The 24,502-nt window shown below is 36.4% G+C and overlaps 1 protein-coding gene across 9 annotated transcripts in view; it reads left to right on the top strand.

Moving 5' to 3' along the window:
* The window catches only part of HECTD1 (HECT domain E3 ubiquitin protein ligase 1), a 59,444-nt gene extending 35,047 nt beyond the window's left edge, over positions 1–24,397 (top strand). For 4 of the 9 annotated variants that reach the window (XM_059849852.1, XM_059849851.1, XM_059849850.1 and 1 more), the window contains exons 24-42: positions 166–342; positions 3,108–3,944; positions 7,418–7,639; positions 9,376–9,509; positions 11,646–11,802; positions 12,653–12,875; positions 15,313–15,367; positions 15,605–15,787; positions 16,133–16,343; positions 16,425–16,510; positions 16,668–16,795; positions 18,512–18,713; positions 18,858–18,995; positions 19,262–19,869; positions 21,241–21,319; positions 21,431–21,524; positions 21,833–21,983; positions 22,850–22,994; positions 23,444–24,397. In XM_059849852.1, coding sequence (XP_059705835.1) covers positions 166–342; positions 3,108–3,944; positions 7,418–7,639; positions 9,376–9,509; positions 11,646–11,802; positions 12,653–12,875; positions 15,313–15,367; positions 15,605–15,787; positions 16,133–16,343; positions 16,425–16,510; positions 16,668–16,795; positions 18,512–18,713; positions 18,858–18,995; positions 19,262–19,869; positions 21,241–21,319; positions 21,431–21,524; positions 21,833–21,983; positions 22,850–22,994; positions 23,444–23,581 — 3,968 coding nt within the window. In that variant the 3' untranslated portion in view covers positions 23,582–24,397. The remainder of the gene's footprint in view (positions 1–165; positions 343–3,107; positions 3,945–7,417; positions 7,640–9,375; positions 9,510–11,645; positions 11,803–12,652; positions 12,876–15,312; positions 15,368–15,604; positions 15,788–16,132; positions 16,344–16,424; positions 16,511–16,667; positions 16,796–18,511; positions 18,714–18,857; positions 18,996–19,261; positions 19,870–21,240; positions 21,320–21,430; positions 21,525–21,832; positions 21,984–22,849; positions 22,995–23,443) is intronic. The other 5 variants (XM_059849856.1, XM_059849855.1, XM_059849853.1 and 2 more) reach the window with 3 other exon arrangements.
* Positions 24,398–24,502: the final 105 nt, after the last annotated feature.

Genomic DNA, 24,502 nt, shown 5'->3' with positions numbered 1-24,502 from the left:
AAACAACATGTATATCCTACTTTTTTAAAATGCTATTGAGCATACCATATAAAAACCAATGTGAAAAAGGAGGGTAAGTTTTGCAGTTGAGCTTGCTTAGAAATAAGCTCAAAATTATTTCCCATTCAATACTTTTCAAGTATTTTCAATTTACAATTCTTGTAGGAAAAGCTGCTAAAGAAGCTGAAGCAAATCTGAGAAGGCAGCGACGTCTGGTCCGTTCTCAGGTGTTAAAATACATGGTTCCTGGAGCTCGTGTCATCAGAGGAATTGATTGGAAATGGAGAGATCAGGATGGAAGCCCGCAGGGGGAAGGCACTGTTACAGGAGAATTGCATAATGGTGAGCATGAATTGTCTGAATTTATGTTGTTGAATCGCATCTGTTGCGTGATTACATCGTGCAGAATGGGTAGCATTAAAGTACTTCCTTTGTAATGCCTTGATAAAGTTGATAAAAGTTCAAATATTTTGGAGGGAAGAAGCTTAAAATACTACAGCTGTTGGGATCCATTTGTGAAATTCCATTTGAGCGCATGAAAAACATTCTTGCTGTAAATGAAACTTTTATACAGTTTTGGTTATTTAAAATATTAAGCTGTTATTCAAATATGAAACTGTTATTTAGACATCTATTACAAACTATATGAAGGTGAGTGATGCAAAGTGATAAATTAAGCTTTGGGCCTACAAAATCTATAATTACCTTCCTCATTTCTTCTAGCTGAGCATTTGCAATATTTTTCTTGACTTTTGTTATATCCTGTACCTTTCCTATCTTGCAAGCTTCTTTGGGATCAAGTTTTTGATTTTGAGTTAAAGCATGGAAATTTATTAACTTAAGGAGCAAAATAAAAACCTGCAACAGCCAGGGAAGTCAGTACTGAGAAAGTTAAGTTATTGAAGAGGCTCCAGGAGAGGTGGTGATCTTGTCAGCTGAATATGTTTTCCACCATTTCCCTTCTCTTCCCCCTGTTTTGAGGTATATAAGGCTTGCCTTGTTTCTGAAGCACCTTCAGCTACTTTTAGGTTCATTTTTAGCTAGACTGGAGAATTTCTACTACTTAGTTGAGTTGTCAGCTCTCAAACATGGAGAAATCTCCAAAGAACAATTCCTTAAAGTGATTTGAAATGGAAGTTTTTTTAAGCTGTTCAGTACAGCTTGTGGGGAAGTCTTCCATCATCCATATATTTTTCTTATCAGATGCAACAGTACCCATAGCTATATTATAACTTTGAAGACTTTAGGTATTATTGGTGAGTAGTATTCTACCAAAGCAGTGATTTTATTCCTATGTTCCAGTAAAAAGTCCCCATTTAACCACAGGTAAAATTGAGGTTCGTTTATCAAATGGTGATGCCAACTCATCTCATTCCTGTCACAGCCTTTTTTCTTGTAGAATTTTGAAAGTAGGATCTAATTTCCTTTTTTGGTTGTTGTTCAAAAGTGTAGACAAATGTTGTTTTACACCTATAATGATGGAGCAGTACAACTTTGAGTACATAATATGTACTGAAAACTTGTTCAGATTTAAAACTGCTTGTAATTAATAATTTAGGGAAAGAAACTATACAAAACAGAACCAGTTATTTAGTTATGCTTTGGTTTAGTTATGCTTTGAAGAAAGTACCTGGTTCAGATATTCATAACGGGGAAAATTATACTGTTGAGCTCCAGTATGGAGCTTTTTTGTGTTTGATAAAAGAGGCAAATCAAGAAAGAAAAAAAAAATTCAGATTAGCTTCACAACTTTACCCTTCAAAGGTTTAGTGGCATGAAGCTACTCAACTGTAGCTCATGAAGAAGGAATAAAACCATACGAGAACATGATCTAAACCTGCTCATTTGGGGACGAGATGTCTACTTGTCATATCTGAAAACTTTATCATTTTTTAGCTACTTTTCCTACAGAGTGATATTTGTAAATAGCAAATTGCCTGTGATGATCTGTTTCAGTCTAGAAGTGGTGATTTTTGAATAGTTAAAAGCTGAAGGTGTACGTGACAGTAATAAAAATAATATTTTACTTGATATTAGCTCTTTCCTGTTTTAATTAAGAAAAATATGTGTTTTTCTGGACCTCATATTTTTTTTGACTTTGTCTGAGATTGGAGAAGATAACTAAGCTTTAGAAATTTCATTTTGGATGAAATATGTTTCAATTAAAGTAGTTATACCAATATTTGTTGCAGTTAAGATACAGTGAGAAATATTAGAAGAAATTTTTTAAGTGACTCGTAGATTGTGATACATCTTTAGTCAAGGAAAAAATAAATCATTTTGCCCCCATTTCTGTCCTAGTTAGCTAAATTTTGTATGTTACCCTCATTACTGCTTTATTATATTTAGCTGATAAAAAATTTTGCTACTCAAAATAATAATTTAATAAAGGAACTTAAGAGTAGCATCTCCTTGGGGTTTTGTTCTTGTCCCAGGGTAGTTTTTTTCTTTGAAACATATTCTCTTTGAAACCCTGAAATTTTAGTTGATGTAGCCCTTGCCTGATTGCCATAAGATTTTTTTTCTAGTAAGGAATGTTCAAGTATGTGAAACTTACTGAACTAAAAAGCTGTGTATCTAGAAATTAGTTCATTCAATTTAAGAATGAGAAATCTCAAACTAAGCAGTTTCATGACATGTCGTCTGTTGGGTAAATATGCTTATCCACAAGCATCCAACCAAGAAAAATATTATTGAATGTCCATGTAATAATCACAGCTTCTTGACAGATGCTAATAAAGTTATGATACATTTTAATATGCATTTTTGTTATTAGAGATTCCAATTTTGATAGATGTTAATAGAATTTTGAGAGATTCTAGTAGGTCAGGTCCCTTCCTGAGGGAAGCTTTATTTTTGGCTGGATTCTGTGGCCCTGAAGACTAAGATGGCAAGAATGAGCAGCCTCTAAATTGGCAACATTATGAAATACTAAATCGTTTGGATTTAAGCACTTCCTTTTTAATTGGCCTTAAGCATTATTTAGTGATTTCATTGATTCAGACATAGAGCCCTTATGAGAAGCTGATCCCGCATTGTGGAGCTACTGTCTGACACGCCTCCTGTCTGCTTTCTGCTGGATCTCACAAACTCCTGTCCCTTTCCAGGCTGGATTGATGTCACCTGGGATGCTGGTGGCTCTAACTCTTACCGTATGGGCGCAGAAGGAAAGTTTGACCTCAAGCTTGCACCAGGGTACGACCCTGATTCAGCGGCATCACCCAAACCTGTTTCATCCACTGTTTCAGGCACAACGCAGTCATGGAGCAGCTTGGTGAAAAACAACTGTCCAGACAAGACGACTGCTGCTGCAGGCTCCTCAAGTAGAAAAGGAAGCAGCAGTTCTGTGTGTAGCGTGGCAAGTAGCAGCGACATCAGCTTGGGTTCGACCAAAATGGAGCGGAGATCAGAAAGTGTATTGGAACAAAATATAGTTTCAGGCACTGACGTCCATGAACCAATTGTTGTTCTGTCTTCTGCTGATAGTGTGCCTCAGGCTGACATAGGGTCATCTTCCAGTGCGAGCACCAGCACCTTAACAGCGGACATGGGAAACGAAAATGCAGAGAGGAAGTTAGGTCCTGATAACTCGATACGTACTCCTGGGGAGTCCAGTGCTATATCCATGGGAATTGTTAGTGTAAGCTCTCCTGATGTGAGTTCAGTCTCTGAACTGACTAATAAAGAAGCAGCTTCCCAACGACCCCTAAGCTCTTCAGCGAGTAACAGACTCTCAGTCAGTTCTTTGTTGGCTGCTGGGGCACCCATGAGCTCCAGTGCAAGTGTTCCGAACTTATCATCTCGAGAAACTTCCAGCCTGGAGTCCTTTGTACGGAGAGTGGCAAACATAGCACGTACCAATGCCACAAACAACATGAATTTAAGCCGGAGTAGCAGTGATAACAATACTAATACTTTGGGAAGAAATGTTGTGAGTACTGCAAGTAAGTAAGCTATTTTTATTTTTAGTTGACGGTTTTATTGTCTCTTTGGCTTTTGTTACACTTGAGTTTGGATTGTTTTGGCTTAATAGAGAAATGTACTTAGAATAGCCTTGACCTTGTGTAGGCCTGTAGAACCTATGAAGGACTCAGAGTTCCTATCAGCTGAAAAGTGTTATATTGCCCTGTAATGTCAGATCACAGGTACCCATCAAACAGAAATTTGAAATTGATGTAGATTATATGTTTAAGGAGAGAGTATGGATTAGACCAAGAGGATGGAAGTCTAGCAACAGTAGCTAATGTCAGGTGCTTAGGCTTTCTGACCTGTGTAGATTTTGCATATTTCTGTTATTTTTCAGTTTTCCTCAGGAAGAGCAGTTTGTGCATATTGTGAAGTGTCTGAGCATAGGAGCTAAGAACAAAGTACTAAGGAAAAAGAACTACAGTATAATGCAATGTTAGCAGATTGCTGATTTTGTCAAGCTGCATAACATAATGTACTCAAATACTGAATGTGTTTTCTAGAGACTGTCATTAAGGCTTAGATTCAGTGAACTGTTCAGAAATATTAAATCTAGGGAAGTTTGTAGTTAACAGTGTTTTAAATGACATTATATACATGCTTTAACCATTTGCATATTCTTAGATTATATGTAGGAGCAAGGTATTAGCAAGGTAAGTTATAAACCTGCTTGTTGTGAGTTCACTCTTTTTTTTTTTTGAGCATACTCCCATCAAAGTTGTTGTTTTTTGGGTATTTTGTTCTCTGATGGTAATAGTACTTTAAACAGAGAACTGCATTTCATGGGCTTAAGCAAGTTAGAAAAAGTGAAATTACCCAAGCTAGAAAAGAGCATAAATTTCTTGTTAAGCTTTCATTCTTGTCATGATTGTCAGTGAAGCTGGTGAAGGGTCTGGAGCAGCTATGGGGTGCTTAGCCTGGAGAAAAGGAGGCTCAGGAGAGATATAGTTGCTCTTTGCAGCTGCCTGAAGGGAGGTGTAGTGAAGTGGCAGCAGCCTCTTTTCACAGGTAGGAAGTTACAGGGGAGGTTTAGATTAGATAATAGGAGAAATTTCTTCATTGAAAGGGTGGTCAAGCACTGGAATGGGTGGCTCAGGAAAGTTGATTCACCAGCCCTCAAAGTGTTCAGAAGCTGTGTAGAAGTGGCACCTGAGAACATAGTTTAGCAGTGAACATGGCAGTGCTGGCCTAACATCTGGACTCAGTCTTTGAGGTCTCTTCTAACCTTAACAATTCTATGATTCTCTCCTTCCTTATTTAGAAATGTGGTGTTTACTTTTAGCATTTTAAAATATTTTGATATACCGAATGCTGTATTTTTTTGATGGGGGGATTTTTTAAAATGTATCCTTACATTAATGTTGTGATACTGGGGATGGGGTCTTTTGCAACTTGCAATAAGAATGTAAGATATTCAAAGAAAGCTTTCCAGGAACTGATCCTCTTATAGACAGATAGTGGCTCTGGTTCTTAAGTAGGTTTTTATTGAGGGGAGAAAAAAGAGACCACTTTTAAAAAACATGGTAAAATACTTCAACAGCATATTTAAAATTTCATGAATGTTTGATACTATACACTGCAAAGTTAGAAATAAGAATGGAGCAACTTAAAAATTTAATTCTGTGATAAAAATAGTCATACTTTATATTATCTGTCATGTAGGAATTATTTTGGTTTATGTTTTTTATATTATTAGAAACTGTAAATGGTAACTCATGTTCCTAAAAGAGATCAGAGACTAAATTTGAGCAATCTCACCAGAGTTCAATTACAGCATTGTAAAAAGCTTGATTTGTTAATTTTTTTTTTTTGGGGTTTTTTAGCCTGTTCAGGTTAAAAAACCCAACCAACCAAACTAAAGACCAACCAAACCAAACAAAAAAACCCCACCATCAAACAAACCACCCACAGCGACCCGACACTCCAAAAGTCAAGACTGAAATCATCATTAGTGAGATAAGTCTTTCTGTACTGGTTGCATTAAAAACATCAGTATTTGCCAGAAGCTAAGTGGTGTCTAGAGTAGCCAATTTCCATTTGCTCTTGAATTCAGAGCAAACAGAATGCTTATGCTTAATGGCTTTTTCTGTTTACTGTAACAGCAAAGAGTTTGCACTTATTAATTAGCAGAGGGTTAAAGATGTGAATACTGAACAACTTATTTTCAAGCTCTTGAACAACAAAAGAAAAACTCTTTGGTTTTTCATTTCCATGCTTTCATAGAGAACAACCTAAGATTATTACCAACCCCAAATTTAAAAATTTTACTTTCCCTCATCACTAAACTATTATTTCACACCCCCCTGCATTGTTATATTTTTATTTGCAAAATGTTAGCTAAGTTCTTAAGAGGCAGGGATATATGTAGTAGTAACTGTATGTAACAGAGAAGGAAAGCAGAGGTAGTAACTTTTTTTTTTTTTTTTTACCCCAAAAAAGCTACCACATTCACTTAGGGGAAGAAGCTTTCTTATATCCTTCTTCCAGGGTAATAATGTTTGCATACTTTGGTAATAATAATATGAAATGCAGAGGTGTTTGTGTTTGTTTTTTTTAAAGAAAGCAATTTCTCAGTTTACATAAGTGGCAATAATGAAACTTCTTTTGAAACTTAAAAACTTGCATTTGATAAAGTTCAGAAAAAGTAAATTGAAAAACCTAAAACTTAAATTCTTAGTATAGATGACCCCTCAACTTTTTTTATCCAAACAGTGAGTTTAGGTTTTTTAGTGAATTTAGTGAGTCTTCAGTGAATTCAGGTTTTTTCAGTTGTTGCATTTACTATTTTATTTGAATGTACAGTAAGATAAGATAACTTTTTAGTTGTTGGTGGCTTATTCTGAAAATTATAAATCATCTAACATAAGTCATATGTTTCACAGTAGTGTCAGTTCTGGTGTGTTGAACATATATTTTGTGTGATGAACATATATTTTAGTACTTGTTTGAAAAATAACTAGTCAGAGCTAATTTAAGAACCTTAGAAAACTGCACAAAAATAACAAGTTTCACATTTGTTTTAATATGTTCTGTTCCCAATTCTCTTATTATATAATTAACTTGTTTGCACTATATAATATCATAATTTAGATGTTACATTTCATTTTAGGCTTAAAGACAGATCACAATGTTGGAGTAACAGATTTCAGAAATTCTTTACATATATTGAAAATGAAATTAAGTAATTTCAGGTTTATAGTGGGATTTTGGGGATTTATTTGATAAAATTATTTATTTCAAATGTTTGCAAGGGAATAAGCTCAGAAGTGCTCATACATGTTTTGCATTGGGAAACCCTTCCCCTTTATAGTCTGTTGTTCTTTATTATAAAGTAACACACTGATAATTTTTCAACCCCAAATATATTTTTCAACACAAGAGTCATGCATGTAAGTTGTACTCTTCAAGTCATCAAATCATTTATTTTATCTTACCATATCTTTATCTATAGCTTCTCCTCTTATGGGTGCCCAAAGTTTTCCTAATCTGACTACAACTGGTACCACATCAACAGTGACCATGTCTACATCCAGTGTTACTAGCAGCAGCAATGTAGCTACAGCAACTACAGTTTTATCTGTTGGTCAGTCGCTTAGTAATACTCTAACTACTAGCCTAACATCAACATCTAGTGAGAGCGATACAGGGCAGGAGGCAGAATATTCTTTATATGGTAAGTTTCATTTTTAAATGAACATAAGCATTAGACTTCCCATTAATGACTTTCCCTTTTATCCCGTTGTTATGATTTTCTCATATAGTAGTTTATTTACTGAAAAGTATTTGAAAGTTGAGCTGTTTGTATGTTACTTGTTCTGTAAGGCAGTAAGTAAAATAATGTTAATGTAGTAGTATTTCCTTTTGTTTTCAACTCTTTATTTTCAGCAGTTTCTATTGCATATTACTATTATTTATGGTATCGTTTATCTAAACACTTGAATATTTTCCCTTATCAAGTTTAGTTCCTAATGTAGTTTGCATATGTACTTCTAATTACAATCAAAATGTTATTTTTTTGTTGTGTTGTATAGGCATGCTACATGCAAAGTCGGATGTACCTTGTATTACTCTGATTGAAAAGCATCCACCATTATGCACATTGTACCCTTAAAATAGCTTCCAGGTATCTCAATACTGTAATAGTAATTTCAAAAAATTGGAAAAAACACCCATTTTTCTATGCACATATGTGCATAGAAAAATTGACAGGAGGAATGAAGTTACATGATTTGACAAACAGATCTGGAGTTGTGTGCATGATAAACCCTTGAAACAGACTTTAGGAGAGAGGTTACTTCAGGCACATGAATACAGTGAAAGAACATTTAGATCATTTGGTCAGTAATACATGAGTATCAAGCTGATAAAATGAAGTCAAGAAAAACCTGTGTTGGATATTGGAAAATAATTCCTAATGCAAAGTTTATTGATTTGTGAGGTATTCTTGAAAGAAAGATACTTGATTTATTTAAAATAGTGTTGTAGTGAGATTATGTTCTATTTTGTTGCCTACTGAAGTTGCTTGAAAAATTTCTGGTCATTTCAATGGATATTGGAATTGAACTGCTTGGAGAGAGTTGATTAATATATCTGCATATGCCATTTCTCTTTACTCTTTCAATTAAGTCTAATTTGATACTTTGATTGGGTGACACCTCTTAAGATACATCACCAACAACTGAGCAAGTAGAGTGCATTCACGTATCAGTAGGGGTGATAGCAACAATAGGAAAGGTGTTTGGTATAGATGGTTTCTATGTGCATAGAAAAATGTAAAAGTTCAAAGCTTCATCCTAGTCAACTTGGATTGCTGTGAACTTCTTTTCTAGTTTTGGGAGGTTGTTTTTTAAATCTTAGTACTGAGAAAAATGGAACTTCACCTTCAACTTCTTGTTACAGTAATAAATTAGCAATTGAATCTTTAACATATTACTCTTAAATGTTTATCTTGTGTGTCCTTTACATTGCAAGTTAAGGTCTAAACCACATGTTTTTAGTGGAAATTACATCACTTATCTGTTTTTAAATTGAGACATAGAAACAGACAGTATGCGTTTGTGCACCGTTTTCTGATGATCTTTTGTAATCTCCTGTAAGTGTAATTATAAAATGTTATAATCAAATGAGGAACAGATCACTCTTGCTGATCACTGTTAATTGTACCAATAGTAAGTGCTTCTATAATTACGCTATTGAGTAGATCCATGGACTTTTTTACCAGGTGTATGCTTTTATCACAGATTTTATTCCTGTTCTGCAATAAGCAATGTTTTCTTTTTCGGGGTTAAATTTAAGTGAGATTTGTTCTTTTACTCTTCCCAATGCTTCTGTTCTTTATTTTAAAAATTCTGCTTTAAAAGTTATTCTTGTCTTTTGTTCTGTATGTAAATATATACATATGTGTTATAGATTTTCTTGATAGCTGCCGAGCTAGTACTCTGTTGGCAGAGTTAGATGATGATGAGGATCTACCTGAGCCAGATGAAGAAGATGATGAAAATGAAGATGATAACCAAGAAGATCAAGAATATGAAGAAGTTATGGTATGGTATAGTTAGCATTGATGGTATCTTAATTGACTAACAGGTGCTTTAAAAATCCACAGGGTTTTTTTTTTTTTTTTTTTTGGCAGTAGGAATTCCTAGCTACAATTGCTTCATTACTTAAAACAAATTTCTTTAGCTTCATTTAGTTTCTTGCTGGTAAAAACATAAGAAAAGTGTTTTTAAACACGAGCATACCCAAGACCTTACAGGTCAGAGTTAATGTCTTAAACCAGGCTGGGAACAAGTTAGCAGACAGTAGAAATGTTGTATCACTAGTTCACAGGCTGGTGAAATGGTATAACTGTGGATATATAATGCATGCTGCTGCATTGTGTAGTGATTCAGTTTTGGGTTATGTTTAGTTGTAGGCCTGTATGAAGCAAAAGTTTGCAGAGGAAATCTCTCTCTTCTAAAGAATACCCCCAAAACCCCAACAAAAAAAAACAGTGAGGTGGGGGCTAGACAAATCCCAGCATGGTAGTTCACATGGTTCTTGCTTAGACTGTCAGGAGTTCTGGCTTTTCATTTGGTCGTTCTTTTATTGGTATGATTAGTGCTTGGTCTTCTACTATCACTGAAGTGATCAGAATGAATATTGTGAAATCTAAGAGGAAAAATCAAAAACTTCACTTCTGCTAATTTAATGTTTTACAGAATAAATATAAATATTGTTTTATGGAATTATAGAAACTTCATCTTGTAATTAATAAGCAAATATTTATTTCGCTTGAACCAAAATATGTGGCATTTTAACTTACTGTGTTTATGGTTTTAATAGAAACTCAGGTACATGACTAAACATCTTGTTTCACCTTCTGCACAAAGATACAAAGTTAGAAAAAAACCAAGCTGGTACAATTTAGGTGGATCTACAACGCAGACAGTAACTTTAGTTGGTAGAATGTTGATCAGTTTTAAAAAATTATTAAATGGAGTTACTGTTGTTCGTGGAAAGTGGCAGAAATAGCTAAAATAGAGTTTGCAATAGGTTACACAGCAAGAAGCAGGTCTGGAAAAGAAAATTTTCCTTTCTTGGGTTCTAGTCCTATTCCTTCTGATATACCATGCAATTCTTCTCAATGAGAAGTTGAACAGATTAAAAGCTTGTTGTAGAAAATTCATAACCAGTTAATACTTGATAAAGCTTATTGAAAATAAGATTTTTTTTTCCCCCACCAAAATAGTTCTAATATTTTGATATTTGATTTAATCTCTGGATAAAGTGTGTATACATCATATATCAGTGTGTGTGTGTGTATATATATATATGTATGTATATATATATATATATATATATATATATACACACACACTGTGGAAAAAAGTGCTTCTGCTTTCAAAAAAATAAATACGTTTATTTTGACATCACTGGATATATTTGAACTTCTGGTATTGCAAAGTTTGTGGAATGCACAAAACATTGACACCGAATTTGCTGGTCTACAGTACTCTGTATTTTCTTATGTCCTGGTGCTTCACGGAAAGTTTAATTCTTTCCAGAAAATATAAATACATCTGTGCCAGCTTTGATTTATTTTATGCTGATTTTATAGAGAAAATTAACATAATGAAGACGTAATGAAATGATGGAATGGGTGAGGTTGACGAGAACCACAGTGGGTCGTCTGATCCAGCCTCCCTGCTCAGTCAGGGTCATGCTAGAGCACATGGCACAGGATTGTGTCTTGATGGTTCTTGAGTATCTCTAGGTTGGCACACAACCTGTCTCAGTGTGTGTTTACTCACACAGTAAAGTTCTTCCTCATGTTCAGGTGGAACTTCTGTGCTTCAGTTTCTGTCTCTTGTCCTGTTGCTTGGCACCACTGAGAAGAGCCTGTATCCATCTTTTTGACATTACCTCATCAGATACTGACAGACATTGAAGGGGTCCCCTCTCATTTGCCTCTTCAGGAGGCCTCTCCAGGAGCTTCATGTCTCTCCTGACTGAGGAGCCCAGAACTAAATACAGCTCTCCAGATGCAGCCTTACCAGAGCTGAGTTGCAGTTTAGTGTGTGACTGCTGTATTAATGAACTCTCAGGTTTTTTAAATTATTCTCTTTAGCAGAATCAAAAAAAACAGCTAGAGTTTTTGGGGGGTTTTTGTTTTTTTGTTTTTGTTTTTTTTTAATTAGGAAGAAGAGGAGTATGAAACCAAAGGAGGCCGTCGAAGAACATGGGATGATGATTATGTATTGAAACGACAGTTTTCTGCATTGGTACCTGCTTTTGACCCAAGACCTGGTCGCACTAATGTGCAACAGACAACTGACCTAGAAATCCCTCCACCAGGTATGGTGACAAAGTATGTGATGCTTAATCTGGCTTTAGGATGGAGATTCACTGTTAAGTGCTCACCGGATCTGGGGATGCTATCACTATTAATCAGTACAACATGCTTTTGTGGCTGTGTGGCTTTTCTCTGTTTGAATGTGAGTTTCATCTACCTCTGCAGATCTAAGCTTTATTGAGGGAAAAGTAAATTAAGTGCTGTCTAAAATAAGCAAATTTAGGAATTTAACTAGGATCATCTCTTACCATGATAAATAATACAATGTCTTGATATGTTAAAGATGTGCTAAAGATGCCTGGTTCGACCTGCAGGGACTTAACTGTGTTAAAGCTACCCAGAATAGTTTTGATAGGAGAGGGTGTGCTGAAATGGTGCAAAGCTGAGGCAGGGACAAGGTAATGCAGTGATGGAGCAGTGTGTATGGTCAGCAGCACAGCACATATCTTGCTCCTTGGCTCCTTAGCTCCTCATTCTTGTTCAGCATGGTGAATGTACTCAGAGCTCATTACAGAGAGGAATAAGTAGGTTTTAGCATAGATGGAAATAAGGCACTGCTTATTTTGAAGAACTGAAAGGAAGGTACTGTGTAGGAAAAGAATGCATATGCTGTGGTAATGTATGTTACCAAGATACAGGCATCAGTAGGGATTTCAGAAATTCCTGTTAATTTTATTCCTATAAAGAAATAGTTCAGTCATAATTTAGTTCATAGTTAGAACTCCCTCTCATCTCTTTGGCATATGTGCAGTATGTCATTACACTTCCTTATTGAACCACGTTATTGATGTTTAAGCCACCTTGTCATGCATTATGTATTTTTTGTTAAGGGTTCTCAAATGATTTTTGCAGGTACGCCTCATTCAGAACTCTTGGAAGAGGTTGAGTGCATGCCTTCGCCACGTTTAGCACTTACCTTGAAAGTTTCGGGTCTCGGAACAACTCGAGAAGTAGAACTGCCCCTAACAAACTTTCGATCCACCATCTTTTACTATGTACAGAAATTGCTACAGCTCTCCTGTAATGGCAGTGTGAAATCGGACAAACTTAGACGTATTTGGGAGCCAACATACACGTAAGCTCACCAGTTCATTTTTTCTGTGCAGAGAACGCTGCGACTGATTAGGAAATGGATGTTAATTTTTTAACTCCTCCTCTGTAATAAGCAATGCTAGAATTAGATTTTTTTTGTGTTTATGTCAGGATGTTATTAGTGGTTTTAAAACTACTGCTATGCCTGCAAAACTAGGGAAAAAAATCATAACTTTTAGGGATCTTCTTGGAAAAATCCCATGGGGTTATAGTCCTGGTGAAAAATCAACCAGGAGAGTTGGTTGATTTTTTTCAAGGATCACTTTCTCCAGACTTACGAATACTCCATCCCAATACATAGAAAGTCAGACAGAGTCAGTAGGAGACCTGCATGGATTAACAAAAAAGCGTGAAAGGGAGGCATGCAAGGAGTGGAAGAAGGGTCAGATGATCTAGGAGGATTCCTAGCTGTCCCAACTTGAAGGCAGAGCGTTAGGAAAGCCAGAGCACATCTGGAATTCAATCTGATGATACATGATGGCAAAATGTTAGTGAACACTTATATACAAGTCCATGGGACTCAATGGAATGTACCCATTGGAGCTGGCCATTCTCTGTTATCTTTGGAAGGTCGTGAGGGTTGGGAGATACTTTTGAGGACGGGAGAAAAGGAAGTGTCATTCCTGCCTCCCTCAAAGGCAGGAAAGATCTAGGGAACTACAAACTAGTCACTCTTTCATCCCTAGAAAGGTGATGTAGATAAGTCCTGGAAACCATTTCAAATGATGAAGGATAAGAAGGTGATTGGAAGTAGGTGGCATGGATTTATGAAGAGAAAATCATGCTTAACCAGCCTTATAGCCTTCTACTATATGCCTAGCTCAGTGGGTGAGAAGAAAGCAGCAGATGTTATTTTCCTCAACTTTGGGAAGGCTTTCATTGCTTTCTCTCACAGTGACAAACTTAGAAAGCAGGGACTCGATAGTGTCTCAAAAATGTCTGAACTGTTGGGCTCAGATGGTTGTGGTCCTTGGTGTATAGGCCAGCTGGTGTACCCCAGGGGTTGCTATTAGTCCAGGACTGTTTAAACATCTATATTAGTGGACTGTATGATGGGACAGAGCAGACCCTTAGATTTGAGACAAAACAAAACTGGGGAGGAGTCACTGTTGGACCAGATGATTGAGCTGCCATGCTAAGAGACCTCATCATGCTGGAGAAATGGGGAGACAGGAGCTTTGTGGCATTTCACAAAGGGAGATGTAAAGTATGTCAGCTGGGGAAAACAGCTCTGTGTGTTACGGTTCAAGCTGGGGGCCAGCTGGCTGGAAAGGAGGTTGGTGAAGAAGGCCCTGTGGGGTCCAGGTGGACATAAAGTTAAACATGAGCTAGCTGTGGACCAGTAGCAAAGAAGATCAGCAGTGCCCTGGGGTGCATTAGGAGGGTTGAGTGTGGTGATCATCCCCATCAGCTCAGCACTGGTGAGATACACCTGTGGTGCTCTGTCCCAGCTCAGGGGTCCTCAGTATCAGAGGGACATGGACTCTGAGGTGAGTCTAGCAAGGGGCTGCTAGGATGATTAAAAGGCTGATTGCTTCTGTCATACAAAGAGGAGTCTGAGAGATCTGTATCTGTCTAGCCTGGAGGAAAAAGGACTTGTGGGCTCTTACTGATGTGTATGAATACCTGATGGAGGACATAGGGAAGCCGGACTGTGGAGTTTTCTTTGTTGTGGCACGTGCAAGGGCAAGAAGAAAAAAGGGCTCAAACTGAAATACAGGAAATTCTATTTAAACGTGATATTTGAGGGCCCTTCCTACCTCAGTTATTTTCTCAATGTTAATTTGACCTTACTAGCCTTATAGTAATAGACAGATATTGTAAGACTATGTGATGGGGAGTGTTTTCCATTTACTACCCTAATCAATGTAACTTCTGTCATACTAGAAGAGTGATGTATATGGAAGTGACAACTGCAGTAAGGAGGGGTGCAATATTTTTAACTGTAGTTTGGATTTTGTCAGTGCTTTTCTGTTGTGCCTGTTTTCTGAGTTGTCTTCTGTCAAAAATCGCATGCTGTAACAAACTGTTTTCTAGTTAGAAACAGTTGAAGCATGAAAAATAGTTGTAAATGTGCATGTCTTCTGAGTTAATGCACAGCAGGCTTCCCTAGGACTTCAAAATTTTAAAGAGTTGGTGCATGTGTAGTGGAAAATCTGAAGTTGATTTGGGAACTTGGCACAATGAAGGTTGTTAGATAAAATAAATACCAACATAATGAAAATAGAGCTTGAGCAATTTGCTGCCTCAGAGTATCTCAGATGTTTAGTGCAGCAAAGAACAGATGCGGTTGCTGTTTTACACAGCAACATTACCACATTATCTAAATGTCACTGATACCTAGCAAGTTGATGTATAACCTCAGAATTTAGAGGATGTGCTATAAGTATGAAGTATTAATTCATTATTTTGATGTCTAGAATCATGTACAGAGAAATGAAGGATTCTGATAAAGAAAAAGAAAGTGGAAAAATGGTAAGACCTACTTCTTTGCCTTTGTTTTTATGGCTGTTTAATAAAAGCAAAAGAATATTGTTGCATTTTTTGAAATGCTACATTAAAAAAAACTAACAGTTTTCGATTACTTAAAGAATATTAGTGAGTATATTTGTAAATGCATGCTCCTTTAAAAAAAAGACATTATATATTGCATGTGAAATCTTAAAGACTTTACAATCAGGAAAAACCAACATTTGGTGGTTCCTGTTGTAGGGTTGCTGGTCAGTAGAGCATGTGGAGCAGTACCTTGGCACTGATGAATTACCAAAGAATGACTTGATAACCTACCTGCAGAAGAATGCAGACTCAGCTTTCCTGCGCCACTGGAAATTAACCGGCACTAATAAAAGTATTAGGAAAAACAGAAATTGTTCCCAGCTCATAGCTGCATACAAGGTATATGTCTGCATCCAAACTTTTTTTATTGTGAATGGCTGTGTGCTTTGTTTTGCAGCTTTAAAGATTTTTGTTGAGGGAGAGCCATGGTATTTATAGGGAAGTTGAATGTTCAAAAACCAGTTTCAGGTTTAGGTTTTGCTGCTCTTGCCTTTCTATTTTAATGTCTTCTGTTAAATGTAGTTGTGTTAAAATGCATTTGGATCATGATTTGCACCATGCACAATTTGATTGTGTTAAGTTTGAACACAGTAACTGTTTTGATTTTTTCAAATCAATTTGGAATACAGTTCTAAAGACAGCAACACACACAGTTTTCATTCTTAACCATTCTCTTTTTTACAGGACTTTTGTGAACATGGATCAAAATCTGGATTGAGTCAAGGGGCCATTTCTACTCTTCAAAATTCTGATATCCTTAGTTTGGCCAAGGAGCAACCTCAGGCCAAAGCTGGCAGTGGACAGAACTCCTGTGGAGTAGAAGATGTTCTGCAGTTACTTAGAATTTTGTATATAGTTGCCAGTGACCCTTACACAGCACGGACTTCTCAAGAAGGTAACTTAGTTAATTGGCAGAATTTCTGAAATACTTTAATGAAAAGAAATAAAGGAAAACTTTTCTCTTGATTATTTTCAGAAGGAGATGAGCATCCTCAGTTTAACTTTCCACCAGATGAATTCACAAGTAAAAAAATTACTACAAAGATTCTGCAACAGATTGAGGTATTACACTAATACATTATATGCAGTGTATATATGTAGTATTGTTTTTAGGACTGTTATTCTCTTCCTTACCTTGACTGTTGGAAATTATTGTTCTTTTGCCATTTTTGATTTTGAATTGTTTCATACGTGTTTTATTCCTTGCATTAAACTACAGGAACCCTTGGCACTAGCAAGTGGAGCTTTGCCAGACTGGTGTGAGCAGCTAACAAGCAAGTGTCCTTTCTTAATTCCATTTGAAACAAGACAGTTGTACTTCACATGTACAGCATTTGGAGCATCAAGGTAAAAAAAATAAAATATAAGAAGTATGATTGCTTTATTTCCATTTTTTACGTATAACAGTTTCTAAATTGCTGATTTTCAGAAGGACCTTAATCCTAATGAGACAAATTTTTCTTGCCAAATGTGAATTATTTTGGGTGATGGAAGGAAGAAGATGGAAAAACTCAGAATGACAAGGAATTTCATTTTTTAACTTCAGCTGAAGACTTGCTTGTGTACTTATAGCCAGGTTTTCCTATTGGCCAATTTGTCTGGGTTGCAGTTCATTGCATAAAGGACTACAAAATAGAAAACATTTGGACGATCATATGAACTAGAAGTTTTTTAGAAACACGTACATTTTTATAGTTTCAGCAACTTGTGATTGTTTTGGTTCATTTATTTTTAATTCATTAATGTTTTAACAAAACAGAAAAAAACCTAAGAAAATTATGCTATTTTAAAAGTTACTATAAGCTGCATAAGGAAACTGGAACAAGATCAGACTTTAAAACATTTAAGGGTATCCTCTTGAGTTCTTTGTTACCTTGGAACCATTAATATTTTGATTGCAGCGTCATAACTTTTAGAGTATATAGGCAGTGTAAACCTTTTTGCTGGTATACTTTTTTTGTAATGAGAAGGAAGAATTAGGTTTTCAGGGTTTTCTTGGCTGTTGCTACACTTTGTTTTCCAAATCAAAGTGTAGAGAGAGAGTTGCCAAAATTACTCTTTTGTCTTACGTGCCGTAGAGGTGCCTCATGAGGAATGTAAAAGGAAGTATTTAGAAAGAAAGAAAAAGGAAGAGAAGAAAAGGTGTTAATTTGCAAGACATAAGTTAAAATATTTTTACTGTGTAAAAATTTTAACTTCTGCAGAAAGATGGTCGTTGGGGTCTTTTTCGTTTTGTTTTGGAAGAAGGTAATTTTTAGAGAAGCTGCATTTTAAAGAGATGCCTCAGGAAACATTGCATGTTATTTACTTTGTAAGAGCTTTCTTAAGCTCTTAAAACACTGAAGTAGTTCTTGAAGTTCATCTATTCTGTATGAACTCTGTGTGTGTACATTCTCTGTCTGTGTCTGTCATGGCACTTGGCTATTTTTTCAAAACAATAAACAGATGGTAGCTTTGAAGATAGTTTATTGCTGCATAGATGATAATACATACAAAAATTTGGAGATTGGACTTTGTGTAAGTACTGCTGTTAAATGTCGCTATTCTTCACTGATATGGGTCTATTTGTCTATGACTGCACTTGAACTTTGGCTCTGTGTTGCTCTAAGGAGTGTGTAAGCAAATAACTCTGCAAAACTTGGTGGGTATCAATAGGGTGATTTGCAACTGCCTTACAGTATATAATGAAAGGTGTAATGTGTGTCTATAACAGTTTTGAACATCTGTGATTAAAAGTTCAACAGTAAATGCTACCTTTTGTTCTTTCCACTGTAGTGTGAAAACTATAGGAAGTCACATCAAGAATAGTATATTTTCACTGGTGCTATCATCAAAATCTGGCACTTACATTAGAAATTATTATGTTTTCTGACTTCATAAAATATGAAGCAGCCCATATTTTGGGGCATTTCAGGCTGATAAATAGTTTAGTTTGGTTTATACTTAAAAAAAATTAGGAGGCAATTAATACTTAGCAAGTCACTTTTTATTAGTGACTACTCTCAAGTTTTCATGCTGGAAGACATGGAAGTTTTAAACAACTAGTGTTTGGTTTTTATCCAGAGCAATTGTATGGCTGCAGAACAGACGTGAAGCCACTGTGGAACGGACAAGGACCACGAGCACAGTGCGACGGGATGATCCAGGAGAATTCAGAGTTGGACGCCTCAAACATGAAAGAGTGAAAGTTCCGCGAGGTGAATCCTTGATGGAATGGGCAGAAAATGTCATGCAGATTCATGCAGACAGAAAATCTGTTCTAGAGGTAAAGCATATCTGCCTAGCAGAGCAAGGTTAGATAGCTATTTCTAATGTACTGGACAGGATATTGAATATCCTGTTCCATAACCAACGCTGAACATTTCACTAGGATTTTCTTTTACTATTAAATTTCCTTATGTTTTTCTAGGTTGAGTTTTTAGGGGAGGAAGGAACAGGCCTGGGTCCTACCTTGGAATTTTATGCGTTGGTGGCAGCAGAATTTCAGAGGACAGATTTGGGAGCTTGGCTTTGTGATGATGATTTTCCAGATGATGAGTCCCGACAGGTACATTTTAATTTGTATTTTAAACTGCGTACTTGTGTAAAAAAAAAAAAAGGAAAGCGAGCCAGACATCCAGGAAGGAAGAACGTGTGTTCATAGTGTTCATACAGCAGTTAGTAATCATGGTCAAGAATGATCACTCTGGTCCACAGTTTGTTTTTTTAATTCTTCTCTTTTCAACAGAGCAGTAGGGTATAAGAAGTTAGTGCAGATATCTAATTAAATCCACCTTTAACCATTTCTGCTTTTTTGTCTGTCTCTTAAATCAGGTTGATATTGGTGGTGGATTGAAACCACCTGGCTACTATGTACAGAGATCATGTGGACTGTTTACAGCACCATTCCCACAAGATAGTGATGAACTTGAAAGAATAACCAAACTCTTTCATTTCCTTGGAATTTTCTTGGCTAAATGCATTCAGGACAATAGACTTGTGGATTTACCCATTTCTAAGCCTTTTTTTAAACTCATGTGTATGGGGGACATTAAAAGTAACATGAGTAAGTTGATATATGAATCACGGGGTGACAGAGACTTGCACTGTACTGAAAGTCAGTCAGAGGCTTCTACAGAAGAAGGACATGATTCCTTGTCAGTAGGAAGTCTGGAAGAAGACTCCAAATCAGAATTTATTCTTGATCCACCAAAACCTAAGCCTCCTGCCTGGTTTAATGGAATTTTGACATGGGAAGACTTTGAATTAGTAAACCCACATAGAGCTAGGTTTCTAAAAGAAATTAAGGACCTTGCAATTAAGAGACGTCAAATTCTAAGCAACAAAAATCTGTCAGAAGATGAAAAGAACACAAAACTGCAAGAATTAATGCTGAAGAATCCATCAGGTTCGGGGCCTCCTCTTAGCATAGAGGATTTGGGGTAAGTTTTCATATTTATTTATAGATAGGCAAACACTCTTGTGTTAAAGAAAGAAGCCAGTACATAAATCACAAATGAATTAGTAATAAAGCTTAGTTTTAAATAGCATCATTGCAAGGGGGAATCCACAGAGATGCAGCCATATTCTTTTTCTTTGGTTTGAGGATTTTCTCTTCTCGCTCAGTTTCCTTATCTTAAATGTAGCTATGTTGCAGTGATGTATGACTCTGGAAACATAAATACTTATGAAAAATAACTGCTTGTAAAATCACAGCTTTAAAAAATGGGTGATTCAGTAATTTCTTTGCTGTGATAACTTGAAATTTATCAAGGTTTTAAAGAGGACAGATTGACATCTCAGATTGTGTTCTTAGTACAGTGTTTAAATCCATGTTAAACAAAGTATGTGTTGACTTTTAGCAACTGTAAAAGACAAAGTACCTGTGTAAACCCATGTCAGGATGTCATCCTCCCTAGTTTTAAATATTTCCTTTGAAACAACAGTTTTTCTACCATTAATATTATAGGTTATTGTTATAATCATATTGTGCTCCAAAAATTGTGCAGTGTCAGAGTTCAGTAATTACTTACGGCCTTGGAATCATAGACTGGCCTGAGCTGTAAGGAACCCCCAAGGATCAACCTGCACAGCACCATCCCCAAGAGTCACACCCTATGCGTGAGAGCATTGTCCAAACACTTCTTGAGCTCTCCCAGGCTGGTGCTGTGACCCCTTCCCTGGGGAGCCTGTGCCAGTGCCCAACCACCCTCTGAGGGAAGAACGTTTTTCTAATATCCAGCCTAAACCTCCCCTGACACAGCTTGTCTGCCTTCCTCTCTAGACCCTTCCCCATCTTTGTAGCCCTTCTGTCAGTGATCTCTAATAGGTTTATATCCTCCAAGGCCTTGTGGAATTTAGCCTGGCTTGTTATGGAGAGAAAGCAAGTAGCACTATTGAAGGGCCTAAATGCCCAATAGTTCAAATGGCTCTGTAATTGTTATTGCTGGAATTTAATGGAAATTGTTTTTCTGAATTTGTGAACTAAATTAAATGGTTTGAGTAGTTTTGAAGCTGATAGCTCTAAGATATCAAATTTATGAAATTTTCAGTTGTTATCAAATCCAAATAAATAGAGAGTGAGAATATGCATTTGCATACAACATGTTTGAAACACATATTATCTGTGTAGTCCATTACTGTTTGTAGTTCTGTGCTATTGTATGTACATGAACAGTGGTTCCAAGTGATCCGCTCACAATGGTTTGAAATCCAGTGAGGTGCTTTTGGGTGTGACAGGTTGTAAATCTGGTGTGTTTACAAAAACAGTAGCAGACTTGTTTTCAATTATTAACTACCTTTGTATTTTGAAGTTTAAATTTTCAGTTTTGCCCTTCATCCAAAGTATATGGGTTTACAGCTGTGGATCTCAAACCAGGTGGTGAGGATGAGGTAAGAAAATAATCTACCTTTACAATTTAACCAGCAGTTCAATTTTTATTGTCTCAACAATAACTTTAGTGAACAGTGAATTCTTAGAGTATCTATCTACTGTCTTTGCAGACTGTAACAATGGATAATGCAGAGGAGTATGTAGATCTCATGTTTGACTTCTGCATGCATACTGGTATACAGAAACAAATGGAGGCCTTCAGAGGTAATTGTAAATATAACAACGTACATGAAGCTGGGTGGAATAATGGGTGTTTAGGGCATGCTGGTTTAAAGTGCTGGCATAGAATGGCTTTCAAAAATAAACTTTTTACTTAAGAATACAATAGGTAAGATACTAATTTCAGAATACCTTTGCATTAGTTATGCTGTTTTTAATTTTGAGGATGTTCCACTTACCTTAAGAAACTATTGATTGATTCTGGTTTGACTAAAATACATCTTAAATGCTGACATTATTTTATAAATATTATTTGGACTCATGTTTATGACTGTATCTTGTGTCAATTACAGATGGCTTCAATAGAGTCTTTCCAATGGAGAAGCTGAGTTCCTTCAGCCATGAAGAGGTTCAGATGATTCTGTGTGGAAATCAATCACCTTCTTGGGCAGCTGAGGATATCATCAATTACACCGAACCCAAACTGGGATATACAAGAGATAGGTACTTTTATTCTGAGTGATTTTAAAAGAGTAGCGAAAAGAAAATGTTAAGTGATAGAATGTCCAGGATGTTCATTAGATGAAGATGCCAAATTGGATGAAACTGGTGGTTACTGAAGAGGAGGTGATTGTCTAAAATTGCATGAAACAACCATGTGTTACAACAGATAGGTTAGAAAGTACTTGGTAGTTTTTTGATGGGAGAAGATTAAAAAATTATTGAAATACAAGTAACTGATTAAAACATAATGGCAGCTAATGCAGATAACTAAAATTAGATTTTAGGGTTTTTATTCACATATTTGAGAGTAGTTATAATTTTTTTATGACCGTGCACAGTTGTTACTTTGCCCATATTTCTTATTCCTTTCTCTTGAGGTGTAGTTAAAAAAAGAAAGTGTACTATGTAGAGGACAAATTATACTTACTGGTGGTTGACTATCAGAAGGTGGTCTTGATGTTTTTGGGTTTGTTTGGTTTGGCTTTCACTGCTTGTCATGTTTGGTAGCAATAACATTAAAATCACTTCTGGAACTGTGTTAGAATAAGCCTACTGAAATGTTTGAGCTCTACTTCTCTATCCAGTCATATGCATTCAAATTCAAGATACCCAAACACCACCCCAAGATAAATATGTACCTACAGTTTTTTGTGTAAGGATTAAAGACTCTACAAGGAGATTAAAGACTACTTTTTTGGATTTAAGTATGTTTTATTCTTAATACTCAACAGGCTCTAGAATCTTACAATGTCTGCTTAGATGTGACTAAAGATTGTAATTCTTCTGTGTCAAGCTAAGAGAAATTTTAAAACCCCCCACACACTCTTCTAGTGTCATCAGAACTAACTGTTTTACTTTATTTTAAGCCCTGGATTCCTTCGATTTGTGAGAGTCTTGTGTGGAATGTCTTCGGATGAGAGGAAGGCTTTTCTGCAGTTCACCACTGGTTGTTCGACACTCCCACCAGGAGGGCTGGCAAACCTCCACCCCCGGCTCACTGTTGTGCGCAAGGTACGGCACCTCCGGGCCACCCTTGGAGCCAGCTGCTTTGGCATGGCAGTGCAGGGCTTTCTGATCAACAGTGATGGGTTTTATTTAATTTATGGCAGTATGCTACGGTTTCAATAATAACCTCTTGTTTCAGGTCTGCTCTTTGATACCATATATATATAGAGAGAGAGAGAGAGTGTGTGTATATATATATATAAATATATATATAGTGTGTGTGTGTGTGTGTATATATATATATATATATATATAAACGATATTTAAATACCAAAGTATTAATGTACGTGTAAAGCAAGTATATTTATAAATTGGCCTGTAGCTTTGCTGATGCTATTGTTTCTTGACAACTGGTGTTAGGTACGCAGCAAGTGCCATGACTCAGAGGACATTGCAGCTTTTAACTTCCATGCTGAGTGCTGTGAACAACTGCAGTAATTCTTTTTTTTCTTCAGGTTGATGCTACAGATGCAAGTTATCCATCTGTGAATACATGTGTGCATTACCTAAAGTTGCCTGAGTATTCTTCCGAGGAGATTATGAGGGAGCGTCTGCTAGCTGCTACCATGGAGAAAGGCTTCCATCTCAACTGAGCCACTGAGCGCAGCCTGGGACATGGAAGTGTCTTTGATACTAGCGAAGCCTCTTGTGTTTGTGTGCAAAAAATACGATCTCCACGCTGTGCTCTGACGAGACTTGCCTTTTTTCACCTGTGAGGCTTTAGGAAAATGTGGAATGTTTGTTAGCTGCTAATGACAAAATAAATCCTTGTAACTACACAGCCAGCAAGAAATTGGCACAGAACACTGTGTGATGCTTCAAGGGCTTGCACAACTGGAAATTAAGGTGTTTCTGTTTGACTGTTCCAAAGAACAGATCATCAGATTTTCAGTGTTCACTGATACAAATTTCTAACAGTGTATTGTGTAAAGTTTGTCTTTTAATACCCTGTACACTACGGTTGCCATCACTGATCCCTGTTTTGCTGGCTTTAAGCTAACTGGTCAAAAACTTGCTTCCTTTACAATTTAGACTTAATGGGCATCTCCAGCCTTTTCTTTTTTAATGGTGCCTGCACTATTGGAGTATTTTAGTGGGTTTTTGCGTATAATCATGCACAACCATTTTTTTTCTTCTTTTTCTTTCAAGTGGGAATATATTTTGATTTCTCAAATGCCCTGCTATAAAGATCAAATCCTTAAGTGTGTTTGTGCAGCTCAACAATAAAGCTATTAAAAAACACTGGTTCCTAGTGCAAGGCACACTTAAAGCAAGTTTTACTTTCGGTTGTATTTTCTTTGTACATTATAAACATTTATTTAACTTGTTGCAGTTTGAAGTTTAAAAAAAAAAAGCACCCAATGTGTAAGCTCGAAAGTAATCATTAAAATGTTTGCAACATATAAAAATGTCTCTTCTGAATACTTCATTAGTACTTACTAAATCTCTGGACATGTTCTGAACAATGTGCCATGCTTTTTTAAAGGTTTCAGAGAACTACATAAGAGAACTAC

Source organism: Haemorhous mexicanus, chromosome 6, assembly GCF_027477595.1.
Source record: "Haemorhous mexicanus isolate bHaeMex1 chromosome 6, bHaeMex1.pri, whole genome shotgun sequence".
In the NCBI taxonomy this organism is placed as follows: domain Eukaryota; kingdom Metazoa; phylum Chordata; class Aves; order Passeriformes; family Fringillidae; genus Haemorhous; species Haemorhous mexicanus.
Note: the sequence above shows the minus strand (reverse complement) of the source record. Positions and strands in the feature narration are given on the sequence as shown.